The sequence below is a fragment of the Paroedura picta genome, chromosome 13, assembly GCF_049243985.1.
Source record: "Paroedura picta isolate Pp20150507F chromosome 13, Ppicta_v3.0, whole genome shotgun sequence".
Lineage (NCBI taxonomy): Eukaryota > Metazoa > Chordata > Lepidosauria > Squamata > Gekkonidae > Paroedura > Paroedura picta.
In genome coordinates this window covers 2,910,065-2,930,917 of record NC_135381.1, presented here as the reverse complement: position 1 = coordinate 2,930,917, position 20,853 = coordinate 2,910,065, and the positions used below count along the sequence as shown (strand labels likewise).

Genomic DNA, 20,853 nt, shown 5'->3' with positions numbered 1-20,853 from the left:
TGATCTAAAGCATACTTTATTGGAACGATTCCTTTTTGTATTTCCCTCCTGCTTGTTTTCTGTCCCTCCGCCTATAGCCAGGCCTCATTCCACACAGGTAGGATAATGCACTTCCCATGTGCTTTTGCAGCTGCATTTCCCTGTGCAGAACAGGAAAGTCTTCGCAAGTGCATTGGAAGTGCATTAAACAATGTGTGCAGAGAGACATCCTCCACTTCATACCAGAGGTGTTAAATTAAAACCACAATCCAGGGAGTAAGTGCTGTTGAGTAACACCAGTTTTGTGTAATTGCTCTCTCAATCCACAGATGCTTCAGTCCCAAGACAGCCCTGTGAAGTCTTTGGTGATAATGCCAGCCCTGAGGATCCCTGGGCTCAGCTGTCTCCATCTCTTCTGATCTTTAAGGCACCACAGTCTTGCTAAGTTGTCACACTCCCCAAAATCTCTTTCCCTCCCCAAAACACACACACACATAAATATATATGGTTGAGGTCCAACAAAAGCAACAGCACCTGCTGGGCCTCCAGAACCCCTCTCCTCACACAGATGTGTCCTTGTAGCATCAAAAGGGTTATCTCTTCATGTTTCAATTAAGGAAAAATCACTAAATGTTACTCTTACTGCTGTTGTCATCCGGCTGTTGTTATTGAGCCATGTTGTAGGTATATTATGACTTCCATGTTTTCTGTAAACCGCCCTGCGCCAAGGGCAGTATATAAATAAGTCAATTACGTAAATAAAAACGATGCTACTTTATGTTGAATCAGATCTTTGGTCCACCAAGATTAGCATTGTCTACTCCAGACTGGCCAAGGCTCTCCAGGGAAGGAGACAATTCTAGCACGAATAGGAATAAAATTTGGATTTGTCTTGGGCACATCGTTCTAGCGTGTATATTTTGGGAGAGTAGTGGCTTGGTGGCAGAGCATCTGCTTGGCATGCAGAAGGTCCCGCGTTCGCTCCCTTCCCTACTTCCGTCTTTATATACTTCCGGTATATAAATATAATAAATTAAATAAATAATATCAATCTGTGTACACCTCAAACAGTTATCAGATTATTCCAGATTTTACTGTGCTTTCCAACCATAGAAACTGCCCCACGAAAACAGCTGCTCATGTCGTTCCATGGTTTGCGGGTTAATACAGCTGCAATTTTGCATATGAATCACAAAGAGAAAAGAAAAAGTGACAATAGATAAGCAGAAAAATACAGCCAGCTTTCTTTCAAGCGTTCATATCCCTGACACATGGCCATCTACCTATAAGGCTGAAAGGTGGCTAACAAACATTTTAAATAAATAACTTCTTTTCAGCATTGCCTACAGGGGTGGCCAAACTGGTTCACCGGATATCCATGGACTACAAGTCCCATGAGCCATTGCCAGAACATGCTGGCAGGGCCTCATTGGAATTTTAGTTCATTAACATCTGGAGAGCCAAGGTTTGGCCACCCTGGCCTAGACGAAGGCAGGGAACCACCACCATCAACCATTAAGTGCTCCTAAAAGTCTAACCACACCATGTCCACCCTATTTAAAGATCTGTTCAGCAAGGAAGGAGATATTCTGGAATTTACAGTTTCTGGTGGTGATCCACACATCTCGGCAATTTTTGACCTTTGATAGAAATTTTAACCAGATCAAATATAAAGCCAACCAGTTCCAAACTGCATACAAAACAATAGAGGCTACGGAAAGAACGCAGGAGGAGGACAATTATTGTTGGGGTCAAGATACATATGTATCATGATTAAGTAAATCAAGTAAATAAATCAATTTTGCTTATCTAAGACATTTATTTTGCTTCCACTAGCACGGCTCTTAACCCTGTCCACAGGATGGTACTGAAATCCCACTTTGTGCTTCAGCGATGGAATCTTCCTCAGCTCCTCCTCTTCGCTGCTCACTTCTTCAGATGCAGCTAGAAATGAGCAGCGACTCACAAACGCTCCTCCCCCGCCACAAATTTGGTTAGTCTTCCAGGTGCTGCTGGAGCGTTGCTCTCTTCTGCTACAGACAAACAGGGCCACCCATCTTGATTGATTTGAAGCAGCGACTCACAAATTTGGCTAGTCACAAATTTGGTTAGTCTCGAAGGTGCTCTTGGACTCTGGCTCTTTCCTACTGCTAAAGGCAGACCATGGCTACCTGTCTTGATCTAGCCAAAAGAAGTGAGCAGTAATTCATGAAAGCTTCTACCCTTCCACAAATTTTAAGTCTTTAAGGTGCTCCTGGACTCTGGCTCTTTTCTACTGCTACAGAGAGACTAACACCCTTCTTGATCTATCTTCAGGAGGACTAGAAACCCTGCTTGGGTAGGTCCTGAGCGTGCCAGTTGTAAACTCTGTTCCCGCGGATAGTCTTGCGCAGCTTCCAATGCACTGTTGATGAGATGACACCGTGAGCTCATAGGGCATTTCAGGTCAGAATTCTTTCAGCAAAAGGTTCTACGGGGGACTAATGAAGGTGCAGGAACTGGAAAAGTATTAAGGGGAGGGGAAAAGGAGGAAACCCTCAACTGGTGAGGAACAATAACTTCTTTATTTAAGTCTCTACGTCATGCGTATGCATGATAGACCCACTTCCCCAGGTTTAAACTTTGGCAAAAATCACAAACAGAAAATAAGCAGCCAAGACAGAACATGACCATGCCAACAGTAAGGACCCGTGGAACAGTTTTGCTGTGAACACACTTAGAAGCCTTGCTCTGGCTACGTCGACTAGAACTCGGTGGTTATTAAAAGGCAGGTGTTTTTTTTAAAAAAGAGAATCACTTCTTGACTTCTCCTAAATCTTCAATGCTATCGTCATCCACCTGCAAGCAGAAAGAAAACCCCATCACTGTTCAGAACAGCATTTTTCAGAGTAAAATAACAGCAAAGACAGCTCAAAGGGCCAGGATTTCTGCACAAACAACCCCCCTGGGACAGGAGAAGAATTGGACTTGTGTATTGGCCAAAAGAATTGGAATTCCCAGTTCCCCAAACAACCCCATCAGGACTGAGCATGATTCTGGAGGCCAGCACTGAGAATGGCAGAGAGCCCATTAAGAACATAACATAAACCCTTCTGAATTGGACCCAGGGCCCCTACGTCCAGCATTCTATTCACACAGTGGCTGACCAGCTGCCTTTCGGAAGCCCACAAGCAGGATTACACCCTTCTGCTGTGCTCCTCAGCAACGGATACGAAGAGGCACACTGCCTCTGGGAATGAAGCAGATATCCGCCATGACTAGTAGCCGATGTAGCCCTGTCCTCCATAAATTCATCTATCCCTCTTTTAAAGTCTTCCCAGTTGCGGCCATCATCACAGCCACAATTTTAACAATGCACGGTGTGAAGAAGGTATTCCCTGTGCCTATCCTACACATCCCACCAACACCCAGGGTTTGAGTATTATGGGAGGGGTTGTCCCCTGATCCCCGACCTCCTCCGCTTGCACCAAAAAAATTAACAGACAGAAATTTAGAAACCAGGGATTGTGGGCGGGGAGCTGATTTTCTTGTACCCTGCTTTTCACTACCCAAAGGACGCTCAAAGTGGCTTACATTTGCCTTCCCTTCCTCTCCCCACAACAGACAGCCTGTGAGGTTGATGGGGCTGAGAAAACTCTGAGAGAAATGGGCTGGCCCAATGTCACCCAGCAGGCCTCACATGTCTCAAAGCAGCTTACATTCACCTTCCCTTTCTCTTCCCACAAACAGGCTCCTTGTGAGGCAGGTGGGGCTGAGAGAGCTCTGAGAGAACTGGGACAGGCCCAAGGCCACCCAGCTGGCTGCATGTGGAAGAAGAGCAGGGAATCAAACCCGGCCCTTCAGAATAGTGGCCACCGTGCCCAACCGCTGTAGCACACTGGCTCTCAAGGAAAAGGTGTTTACCTCCGTCCACTTCTCCTGGATGACGTCGAGGATGTCATCTGTGAAGTCCCCCTGAATGATAATTTCGTCCTCCCCTGTTACTGAGGCGCCACAGGAGAACTTCTGAGCAAAAAACCTTTGTGCTTCCTTAAGATCTATTTCTGTTGAGCCAAGAATAAGGAGGAAATGTGATTGGCCTTCCATTATGTCTGTCATGCAGCCTTTCTCAGCCTTTTACTGTTAAGAAGCCCCTGAAACATCAGGCTTCAAGAAACCCTGGAAGGAGCATCAGTGCACAACACTTCCCTGCCACCCCCTCCCAGAAAATCAAATGCCAACAGAAGTGACATTGCTCAGATACTCCCACCAGATTTACAATGCAAAGTGGTCAGTTCGGGCAGAGAGGCCGGCACACGCTACGCAATGTAGACCTGGCAGAACAGCTTGTCTTGCAAGCCCCGTGGAACTCTTTTAGTTCCAACAGGGCTCTGATCCCCTTAGGAAGAGCAAGTGGGGGTTAAGTCCTAAAAGGCCCTGGCTGAGGCTTTTATTTCATTCAGGCCCAGAAATTTAAGCTGAGCCACACAGATCTATATGACAACAATGGTGCACGTCCCCAAGCCCTAGTTTGCAGGGAGGGGGTCAATTTGTGACAAGGCTGTACCGCTTTCATATTGCCGATGGAGGTCACATGACCAAGTGTTCCTCCATATTCCGAAATTTGTGACTGTGGGCAAACAGATGTCGGGGCAAATGCTTCCAAGCCTACATGGCAATTTCCTCAGCCTACAGAACCAGGGGATGGGTAGGGTTCGTTACATAAAATCCCTCTTCCACAAGAACACTGTCAGTACTGCATGATGGTACAGCCCAGCCATGATGGGTTCAAGAACTCACTGAGGACCGGTGCTTCAAACCCCCCTTTGCTCACCAAAAGTTGCAAGACCGCACACTCTTGTGACGTATTTCTTTTTCGCCCGAGGGATTTTCGCTATCGTCACTTTCTGCGGCACCGTCTTCTTCTTCTGTTTTATCTGACCTCTTCCACCTGGGAGACAGGGCAGGAAAAGGCCGTAAGCATCGCAGCAGAGGCTTGAGAGGCAAGAACAGACGGACTGTCACACCTCCCCACTCCTCACCAGCCTGGCACAAAATGGCCCATGCCAGCCAGGCTCTCTCGAGGCCCATCCTTGGCTGTACTCAAGCCTGTAAATCACAGGTAGTTATACTATGGCTCTCCAGAGGTCCACAGACTACAATTCCCAATAGCCACTGCAAGTGAGCTGGCAGAGGCTCATGGGAATTGTAGTGTATGGACCTCTAGAGAGCCACAATCTGGCTGTCCCTGCTTAATCAGCTCTTTAAACCTTGCCTCTTTTTTGCTTTTTCTTCTCTTCCTCTTCTCCTGTTGTCCCTTGGCCTTCTCCAACTCCGGATTCTTGTTTAGGACAGTTTTCTAAATCGGAACAGGAAGCAATGTTAAATGTTTTAAAAAATTGGGGTTACTCCTGAATGAAACTAAGGACACTTGCACTATGGTGAAATCAGTGGAGTTTAGCAAGGGTAACACACTCTGGATTGCACATGATGTTATTACAGTAATATATACATATCATGGTTAAAGTAAATCAAGTAAGTAAATCAGATTTGCTTATCTAAGACATGTATTTTGCTTTCACAAGCATGATTCTTAGCTCTGTCCACAGGATGATACTGAAATCCCACTTTGTGCTTCAGCACTAGAATCTTCTTCAGCTCCTCCTCTTTGCTGCTCAGTTCTTCAGAGGCAGCTAGAAATGAGCAGCGACTCACAAAAGGAAGCGGTTTCACTGGAAATTACAACTGGGCCAGCATACTCAGGAGGGCCTACTTCTCACTGAAGGATTGTGGGGTAGGAGAGGAATCTTCACAAAACGCAGGAGTGGCCAAACTGTGGCTCTTCAGATGTCCATAGACTACAATTCCCATGATCCTCTGTAATCTTGTGCTGGCGGGGACTCATGGGAATTGTAGTTCATGGGCATCTGGAGAGCCACTGTTTGGTCACCCTTACTCTAGAGTCACTAGTATGATGAGCATTGAAAAAAGGGACTGCAACACAAATAAAATGAGAGGAGTTCAAGCTATTGCTACTGGATGAGAAAGGCACAAATATACTCACTGTTTTAATTTTTAGAGTACTAGTTTATATGTAAGCACCTCTGAGTACATTCCTGTCCCTACAAATGTCCACAACAAAATCCCCATTCACATCTGTGGAGCAGGATCTCATCCTCTCTATGCCTTTGCGGCCAACATTCCAGACCCAAAGTCTTCCGCTGACACTGGAGAAGGTTCCTCTTACCTACAGTAAGTTTTGCAAACTCGTTTGGAAAATTCTTCTCTAGCCACTGTCTGCATTTTGCCACGTCAGGCATGTATTCACAGTACTGGAAGAGAAATGCAATTTGTTAGTGGACGAGCTGCACACACACACACACGGGCATGCACACAAACACAGAAAGGCAGTGCGTCTTTGCAAGGTGCAACCGCAGAAGGAGATCCAGCAAACTGCTTGCGTCTAGAACACTAAATCCCCCTGCAAGTTACAGCAGGAGGAAAGCCTTAAAAAGGCTAACCTCTGGACTCCACAGCTGGCTTAAGTCATTGCTGTTCCACGTGGCTCATCCTCTGAAGTCCAGCTAAAACGGACTGGGTTCCAGAGGGCAGGAGCAGCCATCGAGAAGGCCCTGGCCCCAGTGGGAGACAAGCAGGCTGTTTGTGGACCAGGAACCTACAGGTGATGAGGGGGGGCATATCCCAAAGTCAAGCTGCCACTGCAGGTAAGCCACACTGCAGGGCCTCTCTGGCCAATCTTCAGGCAAAGATGCGACCGACAGAAGAAAGGACCCATTTACAAATCTGGCCCTAGACACAGTTTCTCCTCTTCATTGGAACACAACAAGGATGCCCAGCAGCGAAAACGAGGCAATAAAAACGAGGGCAACTCACCTCTGTTGGCAGTGAACAAACTGGAAAAGGAAAAGATAGAAAACCTTTGATTAGGAGCTTTCTGTTTTCCCTCAAGAGTCACACTCGTCTAAGCCTATAAATGGACCAGGAGTGGACTAACCTGGCAGAGGACTGAACTGCCAGCTCATTTCAAGAGGCTTGACAGAGACCCCACTCCCCCCCAGGAATTATTAAAGCCTAACGGATCTGTCATGGCAGAAATGTTACGCTATATTGACTTCTAACATCTCTTGAACATGCACATTTAAAATCCCCATTTCTGACTTTTAGGGCAAATCCTACCATGACCTGAATTTTATTAATCACTCAGAGGCCTGACTGGGCAGAAAGGCAGGAGACAGATTTTGCAAGGAAATAAAAGGAGCAAGTTTCACTAATTTTCACAGGAAGTCAAAGGGCCAAAATCTGGATTCCGGCTCTCTGCAAATTCCCATTTTAATAACCGAAAAGGAAGGCAGAGGTGGGTGAGAATTCTCTTTTTCAACCAAGTGAGCTTCGCAAGATTCTTCATTTTAGGACGCATCCCGTTTATTTCTCCACCTCCATCCACTTACTAGGTGGTGTAAGAGGAAAATATACAGAGGGAAATATAGAAAGAGTACGCTCCACATTTTATTAGGCAGCAAACGATAGGAAATCATTATCATTGAAGTTCACATGTAGAATGGCAGAGAGAGGGGGTCCTTCAATTGTCCTACATGTGACTTCAGGCCTTGCAGCAATTCCCACTTGCCACCTACCCACCCTGGTCCTCTGTTTGTGGGTCCCTCACAGCCCCACTGAGTCCCTGAAGTTTCCCACTACCCTCTGTAGCAGAATCATCTTCCAGAATCCATCCAGAATGCCTTTACACTGGTGACCTTCTGCCGGGCTTGCAAAACCATGTTATTTCTATGGGCTTTCCTCCAGAAGGGCACACAACACCATGCCTCAACTTAGGGCAACATTCTCCCATTCGGGGGGCACTAAACCTCTGAATCCCAGAGTCAGGAGGCAACATCAGTCCAAAATCTTTCCCATTTTGTTGGCCATCCAGCGGGACAGGTTGGCCGCTCTGTGAGGCAGGCTGCTGGACTAGATGGACCCCTGGATGGACCCCTGGTCTGATCCGGCAGGGCTCTTCTTGTGTTCAAAGCCTTGTACGACCTGCACTTATGTTCTTATGCTCTACCCTTTTAGCACTTGCCTCCACAGTAGAGAACTCGCAGGGGATAGTCGGCGTCTGACCTGGCGTTGCACCTTTGGTCTCCTTTGCAGTCAAGCACAAGAGGCTCTGGAGCATCCATGGCCATCACAAACCTAGGAAGCACCCAAGCAGAGACCGTCAGCCCCATAATAATAATTCTCTTTCTCCTATTCTTACACTGAAGTCTTGATCAATAAACCCAAAAAACTTAAATAAAACCTGTGTCTAAAAACACCTTCCTTCAACCTTTAGAAATTGAGCAACAATATAAGTGCTCTGAGAATCTAAGAGGAATTGAACCTTCTGCTCTAATGCTGCTAGGGGACGCATAATCCATTTATGATCTCTTGAGTCTGAACTGAAGCACACAAGGACAGGAGAAAATGTCCAAGAGAATCCACTGACTGAAGGGGCAGTGACAAAACCTTAGTAGACAACACGGCAATACCACCCAAACAGGAACAGATTAATCACGAAGGTCCTACATTGTTTTGGGCTAACCAAGGAATCAAAATAAGAAGGAAGCTTACCCTCAGACGGAAAGCCTAAGGCAAGAGGAAATATGTGCTCTTAGAGTATCACACGTCTCAAGCATAAATCAGTTTGGCTACATGTTTTATACATTGCTTTATAGAGGAAGGAAAAAAGATCCTTAAAAAAAAACAACATAAAACCGTCAGCACCAATAGCGAGCCTAGGAATCAATGCTCACCTTGGCAGGCCAGCATTCTGCTAAGACGACAATGTGGGGAGAGAGAAATAATAGAAGAGACAGAAACTGGCAGACTAAAGTTCACACAATCAGCAAAAACTGAACCCCATAGGGTGCAGCTAGAAAGCAAATATCATTGCCAAAAATGGAGACATACATGTTAGTTGTATGTAGCTGCAACCACACACATTAAAAAGATTAGAAATCTGCCACTGTCACAGGGCATATGGAAACGCAGCTGGAAACAGCTGGGGCACCCAATACACTGCGGTGATTCTTGAGAACAGGATCAGGAGAACCCCAAATGCACATGCAAGTAAAGGTGGAGGGTCTGGGGTCAGGAAATGAGAGGTGTGAAAACAGTGGCCAAGATGGGAGAGAACAGGAACTAGGAGGAGAAGGCCCCACGTTCAGCCTCCCCAGCCCAGCTGAAAAAGGACCAAAGAAAGCCCCAGGGGTGGGAACAGGAGGGCTGCTCCAGGCCAACAGAGCCCCTTCCCTCCAGCTCCCTTCAGAGCATCAGGAGGGCGTGGCTGCAGAGTCCCCCAGGGCTCTCTCCTGTTGGCAGATTTTTCACTCGGCTTGGCTTCTGGGGCCATGGCTGGTTTCAGAGGGTCAGGGTGCCCCAAGCACCTTTGGCTCTGCATCAGGAAAAAGGATTTACAGGTGCATAAAACCCGGCGGCGGGAGGGGCATCTCCAAGTCAGGGCAGACAGGCGGGTCGGCTGTCTCAGGCAGGGTGCGAGGGCCAAACTGGGGCACAAGGGGCATGGTGCATGGGGGGTTGGGGGAGCTGGCAAAGCTGCAGGTGCCAACTTCTGGGGGGAGGGGCAGCATGCCAGGGCGGGGGTTGGCAACCGAGGGCTGGGCAAGGCACAGGGAGGGGCGGGGAGTGCTGCCAGGCTCCAGGCCGGGCAGGAAGAGCAGCCAGCGCCCAGGGGGAGGGGGCCGCGCGTCTCTTACCCAGGGAGGGGCCGGTGGTTCCTCCTCCTGCCGTTGCCAACCTCCCGAGCGGCACATGCAGCAGGAGCAGCGGCGCCGGCAGAGCGTCAGGGAACCAGGAGCAGGGAGTCTCGCGAGATCCGGCGGCTTCTCGCGAGACCCGGGCCGGAGCAACAGCAACAGGAGTCTCCCCAATGAGACTCTCGCGCGTGGCTCCGCCTTCGCCGCCTGGCTGGAGAGGGGCCGTCTCGGCCTCCGTACGAGGGGGAATGAATGACAGCTGCCCTCCCTCGCGAAAGTGGCCCAAAGGAGCTCTTGGGAAACGTTATTTGTGTGGCTTTTTAGAATAAAGTGTGGCCGTTCTACGAAAGCTCGGGATTTATTCTTTTCTAAGGGTAGTCAAACTGCGGCCCTCCAGATGTCCATGGACTACAATTCCCATGAGCCCCTGCCATCGTTCGATGGCAGGGGCTCCTGGGAATTGTAGTCCATGAATATCTGGAGGGCCGCAGTTTGACTTCCCCTGGTCCAGACTTCTAGGCTAATTAACATTATTATTATAATTATTAGGATTTATTACCATTCAGCACATGGACTCCGGATTTTTTTTGCTGCTTCAGACCCAACACACACTGGAACCCATTCTCATGTATTTTGTTTTATGAAATCTAAGGATTTATCGTTGCTGCTCTTTTAGCTGTGGCCACGCTCATGTTACGAACGCTACAGCCAGCCTGGCTCGCTTTTGCGGTTTGAACCCTGGCAGGCGCCGTATTTGCGGAAGTGATGCGATGGGTAGAACGAGAGGGAAAACCAGAGAGGAGGCGGAAGGAGCGAACGACAGGCGGCCTGCGCTACGGGGCGCTCCCTGGGCCAAACTAGCGGCGCTCGCGGTTCCCCAGGGCTGGTCCGGGCCAGAGGGCGCCTTGACCATGCCCCGCTACGCCCAGCTGGTGATGGGGCCGGCGGGCAGCGGGAAGGTGAGCGGGGCAAGAGTCGCTTCGGGGCGGGAAGTGGGGCCGACCCGCGTGAACAGGGGCTCGCAGAAGTGGGACACGTGTCTGTTTTACACTCGCAGGACACGTGTGTTTTGCACCCGCAGAGTGGGGGCTGGATTTAGGGATGCCAGCCTCCAGGTAGGGCCTGGGGATCCCCTGGAATTCCAGCTCCTCTCCAGACTGCAGAGATCAGTTCCCCTGGAGGAAAGGGCTGCTTGGGAGGGGGGACTCAGGGATGCCAGCCTCCAGGTGGGTTTTTGGTTTCCTCTGCACGTGTCTCCTTCTTCCTTCCAGAGCACTTACTGTTACACCATGGTCCAGCACTGTGAAGCCCTGAAGCGTTCCGTTCAAGTCGTTAACCTGGATCCAGCCGCAGAACATTTTGAATATGATGTCATGGCAGGTACATTCGTGGCTTCGGCAGAGAGAACGTGAAGCCTGGCCAGGAAGCACCTCAGGGCCTCTATCTAGTTTGTGGAAAGGGCCTGGGATACTGGAGCAGGGTTCCCCAACCATGGTACTGGGGTACTGTGAAGGTCCCTTGATGGTACCCTGGCATAGGGGGTTTCCAATGGCAGGTGGGAAGAGGGCTACCAGCTTTCCACCCTGCTTTCCAGAGGGCCCTTGCACATCGCTGTTGGAGAGAGATCCCAGGATTTTATTAATTTAGGTCGCATCCAGCATGGTCCTGGCTGCGTTCTTCTACTATCGAGCCAAGCGCTGTCCTCCTTCTTTTAGACATCCGCGAGTTAATAGAAGTGGACGATGTCATGGAAGACGATTCTCTGCGGTTTGGCCCCAACGGTGGCTTGGTTTTCTGCATGGAATACTTTGCAAATAACTTTGACTGGCTGGAAGAATGTCTTGGCCATGTGGAAGACGACTACGTACTTTTCGACTGCCCAGGTCAAGCCAAGAAATTTTATCTTAAAAGAAAAATTAATCATAGACTAGGAGTTGGAAGGGGCAATAGAGGTCATCTAGTCCAATCTCCTGCTTGTTGCAGACTTCCTGCACTCTTTCTTTTTATCTGTCTCTGAGTACAGATGGATCTAAATTTGGATCTGTCCCATAGGTCAGATCGAGCTGTACACCCATTTGCCAGTGATGAAGCAGCTCGTGGAACAGCTTCAACAGTGGGAATTCCGTGTCTGCGGAGTTTTTCTTGTCGATTCTCAATTTATGGTGGAATCCTTTAAGGTATCTGATATTTGACCCCAGAAATATGTCATGTGATTCATGCTTTTTGCTCCTTGTAAGTATGCCAAAAAGTTGGTATTTCCTTCTTTTTATCCCCCACTTTTCACTCTGCAAAGGAGCCTCAAAGCAGCTTTCAATTGCCTTCCCTTCTTCTCCCCACAACAGACACACACCCTGTGAGGTAGGTGAGGCTGAGAGAGCTGACAGGACTGCTCTGTGAGAACACCATTATCAGGACTGTGACAAGCCCAAGGTCACTCAGCTGGCTGCATGTGGCGAAGCAGGGAATCAAACCCAGCTTTCCAGATTAGAAGCTGCTGCTCTTAACCACTACCCCAAGCTGGGGTTTTATGTTTTTAACTGAAACTAACTATTGAGCCTTCTGTGGGAGAAATATGAAAGAGTTAGCTTGTTTCATTCACAAACTGTAGGATGCTGCTTTCTCTTTCTCCGTGCAATATAGGAGTAAACTGTACAGGCCTCCCTTGATGTCTCTCTCCCTTGGTGTCCCTCTCTGCCAGTTTATCTCTGGCGTTATGGCAGCCCTCAGTGCGATGGTGTCCTTGGAGATTCCCCAAGTCAACATCATGACCAAGATGGACTTGCTGAGCAAGAATGCTAAAGCAGAAATCGAAAAGTGAGTTTGCAGAACCACGGGCTCCGCATTCTCGGGGCTGCTGTTGAATAGGAAGCACTAACCGTTCCTTGCCATGATACGAGGCCTTTGCGATGCAACTGCTTTTGCATTGTTTCCCTTCCAGGTATCTTGACCCTGATATGTATTCGATGCTGGAAGATTCGACCGGTTTGCTCCATAGCAAGAAGTTCAAGAAACTGACCAAGGCCATCTGTGGTCTGGTACATCATCATGCGCCAGCGTGTGTGTGTGTGTGTGTTGGGGGGGGAGCCAAAAACCTCTGGGGAACCCCCCCCCCAGTCAGGCCCTTCCTTCTTTCATACAGACATGATGGCTGGTTGTGCTACAGATGCATCCTTCATGAGCATGCTTCATTGTTTTCTGAAGCCATCTACGCTTGTCTTATGTCCGTGAATTCTATAAACCGTGTTTCAGTTGAAAACGGTTTTATTTTGTCTGTCTGGGATTTGCTGCATATCCATATCAGGGAGGAACCCTGAGCTTTAATTTTGTAAATTAAAGCAGAGGTCCTCAGCCATTTTGGGGGCTTCAGATGCAGCGGGGCAGGTGCAGCCACAAATTGGCTCCTGCAGGAGATGAAGCCGGTCATAAAATGGCAGCCTCAGATAACCATCGATCACCAGGTGAAGATCCTCGCGCTGTAGTGCTGGCTGTGCATGAGGGCACCATGCTGGAGATCCCTGAGTTAGCATTTTGTCTACGGAAGTGGGTTGTACCCGCATTCATTTCGTTAAAGCAGCCCGGGAATGTGGAAGTGTGTGGGGACGGTTTAAACCGAAATCATTGCTGCTTCTGCCCAGCCCTGTCGCCTGATAATCTCGTGGTTTGCTTTTCAGGTTGATGATTACAGTATGGTCCGTTTCCTGCCATTCGATCGCTCCGATGAAGAAAGCATCCACATCGTCCTGCAGAACATAGACTTTGCCATTCAGTACGGGGAGGACCTCGAGTTTAAAGAGCCAAAAGTAAAGAGTCAAGGATCTTGGATGCCAATGAGAATAAGATCAGGGGGTCCTTAGCTAAATAATAATGTGGGGAAAGGGAACGTGGGCACAACATCTTTACTGGGTTGAAAGCCCATCTGTGGTATTGACAAAACAGTTGTGCTTTTTCTTGCCTGGTGACCCGCAAGCTTGAAATGCTCCCTTTTCAGGGGAGGGGGAGTCTGTCTTATTTGGGAATAAACCTATATAGGATTGCAGTTTCAGTAAAGGTAAATAGCAGTGTTTCTTTCTCCCCTGCCAGAGCTGGGGTGTAGGTTAGACAGCTGAGCAAACTTGGGGGAAACCCAAATTGTTAAAAGTTCATCTTGATTTCCTCCCCACCAGGAAACGGAGGAAGACAAGCCTTCTGCTTATGATGAGTTCTTCCAAGACAGGGTGGATGAATGAAGACTCCCGGCTGATTCTGACAAGACTCTCTTCATGCTTCTGGCATCTTGAATTTTGGAGTTGCACCGGGGGCTTTTCCCCAGGGAGCTCTTTGTGTATATAAGTGTACAGCTGCAAATTCACAAAAGGTTTTCTTATATTTAAAGGGGGATAAATTATTTGCATCGCTTTTGGTCGTTTGCTGCCTTAAGAAAAGAGGGACTTTCCCCTGTGTCACTTGGTGTATTTGAAGGAGAGTTTGACAGTCCTGGAAGGCTTTCCCAAATGAGTGGGAGTTAATTTTTATATATTTTTTAAAATTTGATCAACATTCATCAGGTGATATGATCATAGATGGCCATATCGATCCACCTACCCCTCCCAAAACAGCCAATGATGGGCCTGGAGGGGGTGAGGAGGGGAGGGGCCCCGGGTGGGTGTGCACCCAGCTCTACTTCCCAACCATATTCTGCACGATCGCACCACTTCTGGGGTTTCTCAGTTCCTGAAGAATGTTTCAAGGAGTTTTCATTGGTGAAAAAGTTGAGAAAGGCTGCTTTATACTATCAGGTTGATGTACCCAAGTGGGAACAAGATGGGTGGCTGCGTTTGGCGGTCTGTGGCAGTAAAACCGCCCAGAGCTGTAAAGAATGGGTGGTATAAAAATCCAAATAAATAAATAAATAAGAGCCAGAGTCTGGGAACCCCTTCAAGACTAACAAAATTTGTGGCAGGGGAAGCGCTTCCAGGTATCGGAAGAGGTGAGCCATGACTCACAAAAGCTCCTACCTTGCCTTAGATTTAAGAGCATCCTAAGGGAAACACCGTTGAGAGGAGACACTGCCATTTGCATGTCTGTTCAACCACGCTGCAAGCGATTGTAGAAGCATTGCCTCTGGCCATGGGCAGAGCATCTTCCACATCAATGCTGAGTTCCTTTAGTTAACCCTTACTCTCTTCTGATTAGAATGTGCCACATTCCTAAGGCAGACATAAAGAAAACAAACACTATGTACTTTTCTCTCAGTAAGATAAAATAGCACCTTGATTAAGATATAGTTGCTTAGAGACCAGGAGGTCAAACAACAGATTTGAGTAAGGGAGAAAATAAGGGCAGGGATGTTCTACAATAGAGAAGAAGAGTTGGTTTTTATTCCATTTTCACTACCTGAAGGAGTCTAAAAGCAGCTGACAATCGCTTTCCCTTCCTCTCCCCACAACAGACAGAGGCAGGTAAGACTGAGGCAGGTGAGGCTAAGAGAGCTCGTATGGAAGAGCTGGGAATCACAACTAGCCTTTCCAGGTTAGAGGCTACTGCTCTTAACCACACCATGGCTGGCCGATCGGGGGTTCTCCAGATGACCATGGACTACAATTACCATGAGCCCCTGCTGTGGCAGGGTAATTGTAGTCCATGGCCATCTGGAGAGCCCCCGGTCGGCCACCCCCGCACTACACCAAACGGCCACTGCAACTTCAGCTCCAACATGGCTAAACCCACCAGGACCCTGCTTGGAGAGAATCTCTATTCTGTTGAACAAATTCAGAGACCGGTCAGGCGCCTTTAAGACCAACCAAGTTTTATTCAAGGGATGAGATTTCGTGACCTCAGATGCAACGTCAAGGGTCGAAAATAATCCATTCAGACCTACAGAAGGAGCGAGAGGACAAATTGACGCCTTGCACCCTGAACTAGTCCAGGTCCCACTGGGCTATCAGTCTGCATTAACTTCATGTTCTTCATGTTATCCTACTCTGTTGCTGTCATCGTATTATTGTTAAACAGAGATATCTATCGTTTCTGTTTTATGCAAAGTGCCCTGATCCTTCGGGGGGGGCAGTATATAAATATAATAAATAAATTTGTTTGCATTCCCCTGGGACTAAATTTCAGGGGAAACATTGGGCCACAGTAACCCAATGCAAATGTCTACAACGATGGGCAAGCAGATCGGCAATTGCTGAGCTACAGGGAAGCTCACCTGCCCTGCACAGGATTTCGTGGGCCTGGGAAGCGCCCTGCTGGCCGGCGTGGCCTGTCCTCTGCCGCCCCCTCGTGGCTGCGCCCGGCAGCGCGCCCCTCCCCTCGCACTTCCTGCCTCGGGTGGAACAGGAAGGGATCCTGCTCGGGTTGCAAGATCGCCTCTCGGCTGGCTGCGGAGGGGACTGACGCCTCGGATCGGTCGCTTTGCAGCCGCCCAGAATGCCGGTGAGGCCCTGGATCTGCATGCCTTCGGGTGGGGCGGGGAGAGAGGGGCAGAGAAAAAGCAGCAGGGGAATTGCAAGGAGATGCTGAGCTGGGGAGGGGGCTGGCCTGGCCTGGCCTGGGGGGTCGAAAGCGGCTGCCGTTGATGGGTGGGCGGGCGGAGGGATCGCCCCATGCTTCCTTCCTGGGATCCAGCCCGGGCAGGCCAGCGCCCCGGGTGTGCACGGGACCCCCGAGCCCGGTAAAGCGACGCCGGTTCGCCTCCGCCGGCCAGGAAAAGGGAACTTCCTTATATGGCCGGAGTTGAATGAATCAGCGTCGCTACCAGACCCGGGGAACTTCCCCCCCCCCCGCCTTTGCAACCCTGGGTGGGTTTTCAGCTGTCAGCGCCTACCTGCAATCATCCAGAAGCGCCCTCGAGCCAGCAGCCCAGCAACATGGGATGTTTGGGGTTAAAAAAAAAAGATAGTTGCTCTTTCGAAGCAGGATTTGAACTGGGAGTCTGGATATCTGCAGGGAAAGCCTTTTTGGAGGAGAGCACAGATATCCCTGGACGGCAGCCGGGTGCCTTGAGGAGCCCCAACTGGGGTCTGGTCAACAACTGCCTTCTGTGGGAGTTGCCTCTTGGGATTGGTATTCAGGGGTCTGCTGACTCTGAACATGGAGGTTCCATTTAGCGGGCATGGCTAAGAGCGCTTGCTAAACCTGAGCTCCAAGGAATTTGTATAATCCCCCTTTGGAGGCCCCCCAGGTACGTTGGGTGGCCAGCAGTGAATCCCCTACCTACAACAGGCATTTCAGCATCTCCGATCTAAAAATCCTACATCAGAGGTGACTAAACCCATCCCCGTCCCTGCCAGAGGTCTGGCTCGTTTGTTCTTTGCTCCCTTGCAGTTTTCTCCTGCCTGATTTCTTCTGCTGAGGGATAGGCTAAGTATTGTGATAGTGGGCAAAGAGCTTGGCTTGCTTGCCTTTGGCTCCCCAACGCGATGCTTTGCAGGATTTGCTCCGTGAAGATGGGCCTGTCCTCTCCAGAGGCAGGTGTTGGAGCTGTGTGTGTTTCTTTCCCTGGCTCATCCGCACAACACCCCTGCCAGCATGGTGCTGTGGTTAACAGTAGCGGACTCTAATCTGGAGAGCCGGGTTTGATTCCCTGTTCCTCCGCATGCAGCTGGCTAGGTGACCTTGGACTAGTCACAGTCCTGTTAGAGTGGTTTGCAAAGCAGTTCTCTCAGAGCTCTCTCAGCCCCACCTAACTCACAGGGTGTCCATTGTGGGGAGAGGGGTGGGAAGGCAATTGTAAGCTCCTTCATGTAGTGAAAAGCAGGATGTAAAAGCCAACTTTCCTTCTTATTCTTCTAAGAGTATGTGTCAGGCCAAAGGTTGCCCCAAGGGATTTCTGGGAAAGGGTGGATTTGAACTCATGTCTAGCAGGTCCTATTGTGGCATTCTAGCCACTACTTGACCCTGCCCCTTTCTTCCCTTGCGGTGTCTGTCTCCTTGACTTGTTCGCCAGAGAACGGCAGGAAGGAGAAAGGTGGCTTTGTCCCTCTCCCCCTGGATGCCTGCACAGAAACTGCCAAAATACAGGCACTGCTCCTCTCGATGACATTGCCCCTTGGCCGCTGACAACCCTCTCCCTTCTCCGATGCAGGCCTACCATTCGACGCTGATGGATCCTGACACCAAACTGACCGGCAACATGGCCCTGCTGCCCATCAAAAGCCAGTTCAAGGGCCCTGCGCCCAGAGAAAGTAAGTTTGCACTGGAAGAGAACTTGGCAGCACTCTGGGGTCCCTTTCCAGCAGCTGTAAAATCTCTGGGGCCAGACCACCGACGCAAGCTTTGCACGTGGAAAGGACAGCCGCGGGCATCTCTGGCCAAGGGGCCTTTGGTGGCGAGGGTCAGGGGGAAACGTTTTCTGTGTTAAAATTTCAAGAGCGGCTGCCAGTCAAAATTCCGATCCTGAGTTGGAGGAGCTTAGTGGTTGAGATTCGGTTTGGCGTGCCAGAAATCAATTGGAAGCCGCTTTGAGACTCCTTTGGGAAGTGAAAAGCGGGGTATAAAAAAAAAAAGCTCTCCTCCCTCCTTCTCCAGGTCCCTCTCTTGGTGTTTTGTGTATTTTAGGGACCTTTCTCCAGTCTCCTAATATTTTCCATCTCTCCTTTTCGGCAGCTAAAGACACAGACATTATCGATGAAGCCATCTATTACTTCAAAGCGAATGTCTTCTTTAAGAATTATGAAATCAAGGTAAGACAATCAGCTGTAAGACATTTCCTGCTCGGACACTGCGTAGAGCAGATTCCAGGAGGCTGGCTGCAACAGCTCAGTCGTACAGCAATACGGCCAAAATCACAGAAATAAGTACAACGAAAATAGGGGTGGAGGATTGCAAATTAAAAGCAATTGTTTCTCCTATCAGAGGCGGGTTGGTGCCAAATTCCCACCCTTTTATCTGTGTCTTGGCTACTGTGAACTCCTAACCTGGGCTTCTCCTTTGCAGCTTGAGGAGGGGTGGGGGTGGATGTTCCGGAGAAAGAGCGCAAAAGTCTTGCTGTGAGCTGAAGGCGGCCATGTTGTTTTGCTTCCTGCTGATTAATGCCATTGCTTTCAGAATGAGGCAGACCGAACCTTGATCTACATCACCCTCTACATCTCTGAGTGCTTGAAAAAGCTGCAAAAGGTAACAGAGGGGAGTTGCCAGCCCAGTGACATAAAAAGGACCCGAAAAAGGCAGAACCGTGTTCTCCAGCCATACCTAACAGAGCTTCTTACTCTTAAACAGTCGAAGGGACTTTGAAAACGTACATGGGATAAACTCAGTCATTTGGGAAAGGTGCAGAAAAGGGCAATTAAAATGAGTAACACCTTGACCATGAAGAAAGGGGAAGGAGGGGAGGGCTTTTTCACATGGAGAAATGAAGATTGACATACTGAGCAGAGGTTCATGAGTGGTAATTGGCCACAAGGTATAGATGGAGTACTGTGGGGCAGCAATGCTCCATCTTGGATCGAGGGGGGGGGGAGAGAGAATGGGAGGGTTTCTGGAGTTCTGGTCCCACTGGTGGACTTCCTGAGGGCACCTGGGTTTTGGCTGCTGTGTGCCACAAAGTGTTGGACTGGATGGGCCATTGGCTTAACCCAACATGGCTTCTCCAACATTCTTGAGTGTCCCTGCTTCTGCCTGTATCCTTTATCTTATCACGCTTGCCTGTGCTTCCTTTGCTTCCAGTGTAATTCCAAAGGCCAAGGAGAGAAGGAAATGTACACCCTCGGGATCACAAACTTCCCCATCCCTGGAGAGCCAGGGTTTCCGCTGAATGCTCTCTACGCCAGGCCCAGCAACAAGCAGGAGGAAGGTAAGGAGAGCTCCCAGCAGACCCTCAGGTTTTGATTGACACCAAACAGCAATCCTGTGCACCTTTACCTGGAATTGAGAGAGCAAGGGAAAACAGCTTCCAAAGCCCCCACAACACAGGACTGCATGCAAAGCAATCTCTTCTGCATGGCAAGTTGGGGTGGAGGTCCTATGCCTCACACTTTGGGGGCACCTGCCCTTTGACATCTCAGTGGCATGATCCCGCAATAAAGGTAAAGGTATCCCCTGTGCAAGCACCGAGTCATGTCTGATTCTCAATACAGGCACATAAAAAGGCGGAATTTGTCCCTTAAAGGCAGCTCTGACTAAAAAAGTGCTTTGAATGGGGTCTGGTCTTAGCTGGCTGTGTTTCTCTCTTTTTGCAGAGGTGATGAGGGCTTACCTGCAGCAACTGAGGCAAGAAACCGGGCTGCGACTTTGTGAAAAGGTCTTTGATCCTCAGAGCGATAAGCCCAGCAAGGTAAGAGGCTCTCGCCCAGGAGTGGCATGATTGTGCATCAGATGGTAGGGAAGCATAGCTATGCACATGCCCACTCAAGGCCCCTCCCCTTCTCACCCCCTCTAGGCCCATCATTGGCCATTTTTTTTTGGGAGGGGGGGCTCAACCCCGGTTGAGAAGGCCTGATTTACCCTTTCTTCTTGCATTCCTTATTTTTAATTAAAAACTTACCTTCCTTCCCCCCACAGTGGTGGATCTGCTTTGTGAAGAGACAATTCATGAACAAGAGCCTGTCGGGCCCTGGGCAGTGAAGAGAATCACGAGGAGCTGTTTGATTAAAGCACTTCGCTGCCAGTTGTACAAACTTCTGCCTCTGTTTTAATATATGTTTTCTACTGAGAGAGAAAAAACGCTTCTGCAAGGAGGAGGGAAGCCACCGACAGCCTGAAACGTGGAACCAAAATCATGTGCCAGACTTCTTGTTGAGCTACAGCTTCGTGACAGATAATGATAATAATAATAATAAAAAACCCTGGTTTCTAACATGTTCCTCCATGTTTCTTTACCTTTGTCCGTCGCAGGTGTGTCTTCAACACACTTCCAGTTCTGGGAAGAGGTCGATAATCAAGGATTTTCTTCTCTGAATGATGCTTCTCCAGGCTCCCAGTCTTTCTTTGCCATTCAGTTTCCATGTGTCCCCCCTGGAATGGACTTGGGAGCCTAAAAATATGGCTCTAGGTCTTCTGCAAAGTACAGGGGGCTCCCAGGGCAGTCTTTGTGATTTCAGGGCCTTGGGCCAAAGTCCAGCATAGGCCCCAGAACTACTTCCATCCCACACACACCCTGGAGCCAACAAGCCCTGCCGGGGCAGAGTCCCAGATGGGACAG

At 49.2% G+C, this 20,853-nt stretch overlaps 3 protein-coding genes across 4 annotated transcripts; 2 read left to right on the top strand and 1 right to left on the bottom strand.

Annotated features, from left to right (window-relative positions):
• Positions 1–2,524: 2,524 nt before the first annotated feature.
• DENR (density regulated re-initiation and release factor) lies at positions 2,525–9,910 on the bottom strand. The gene is made up of 8 exons (XM_077309027.1): positions 9,735–9,910; positions 8,060–8,172; positions 6,853–6,872; positions 6,206–6,290; positions 5,234–5,317; positions 4,793–4,909; positions 3,883–4,022; positions 2,525–2,817 (listed from the first exon to the last, which is right to left on the bottom strand). Exons 2-8 carry the CDS (start codon positions 8,163–8,165, stop codon positions 2,773–2,775), a joined length of 597 nt encoding a protein of 198 aa, XP_077165142.1. The 5' UTR covers positions 8,166–8,172; positions 9,735–9,910; the 3' UTR covers positions 2,525–2,772.
• Positions 9,911–10,518: 608 nt separating this feature from the next.
• GPN3 (GPN-loop GTPase 3) lies at positions 10,519–14,129 on the top strand. Its single transcript, XM_077309026.1, has 8 exons — positions 10,519–10,693; positions 11,006–11,114; positions 11,450–11,617; positions 11,787–11,911; positions 12,433–12,548; positions 12,673–12,769; positions 13,406–13,534; positions 13,898–14,129. Exons 1-8 carry the CDS (start codon positions 10,646–10,648, stop codon positions 13,958–13,960), a joined length of 855 nt encoding a protein of 284 aa, XP_077165141.1. The 5' UTR covers positions 10,519–10,645; the 3' UTR covers positions 13,961–14,129.
• A 1,879-nt stretch (positions 14,130–16,008) lies between these two features.
• Positions 16,009–20,508, top strand: ARPC3 (actin related protein 2/3 complex subunit 3). Of its 2 annotated transcripts, XM_077309028.1 has the most exons (7): positions 16,009–16,148; positions 17,800–17,899; positions 18,321–18,397; positions 18,762–18,830; positions 19,380–19,506; positions 19,892–19,986; positions 20,214–20,508. In XM_077309028.1, exons 1-7 carry the CDS (start codon positions 16,143–16,145, stop codon positions 20,274–20,276), a joined length of 537 nt encoding a protein of 178 aa, XP_077165143.1. In that variant the 5' UTR covers positions 16,009–16,142; the 3' UTR covers positions 20,277–20,508. The 2 variants fall into 2 exon arrangements, with proteins under 2 accessions (XP_077165143.1, XP_077165144.1); XM_077309029.1 differs by lacking the exon at positions 16,009–16,148 and having other exon boundaries at positions 17,794–17,899.
• Positions 20,509–20,853: the final 345 nt, after the last annotated feature.

Coding starts and splice junctions, on each gene's coding strand:
- ARPC3 (XM_077309028.1), top strand. Junction 18,398..18,761: donor TTAAGAATTATGAAATCAAG/GTAAGACAATCA, acceptor CATTGCTTTCAG/AATGAGGCAGACCGAACCTT. Junction 19,987..20,213: donor AGAGCGATAAGCCCAGCAAG/GTAAGAGGCTCT, acceptor TTCCCCCCACAG/TGGTGGATCTGCTTTGTGAA.
- GPN3 (XM_077309026.1), top strand. CDS start 10,646: ATGCCCCGCTACGCCCAGCTGGTGATGGGGCCGGCGGGCAGCGGGAAG. Junction 11,618..11,786: donor CGTACTTTTCGACTGCCCAG/GTCAAGCCAAGA, acceptor TCTGTCCCATAG/GTCAGATCGAGCTGTACACC. Junction 13,535..13,897: donor TCGAGTTTAAAGAGCCAAAA/GTAAAGAGTCAA, acceptor CCTCCCCACCAG/GAAACGGAGGAAGACAAGCC.
- DENR (XM_077309027.1), bottom strand. CDS start 8,165: ATGGCCATGGATGCTCCAGAGCCTCTTGTGCTTGACTGCAAAGGAGAC. Junction 6,873..8,059: donor GCGAGTTCTCTACTGTGGAG/GCAAGTGCTAAA, acceptor TTCCTTTTCCAG/TTTGTTCACTGCCAACAGAG. Junction 4,023..4,792: donor GTGCGGTCTTGCAACTTTTG/GTGAGCAAAGGG, acceptor TTGGCTCAACAG/AAATAGATCTTAAGGAAGCA.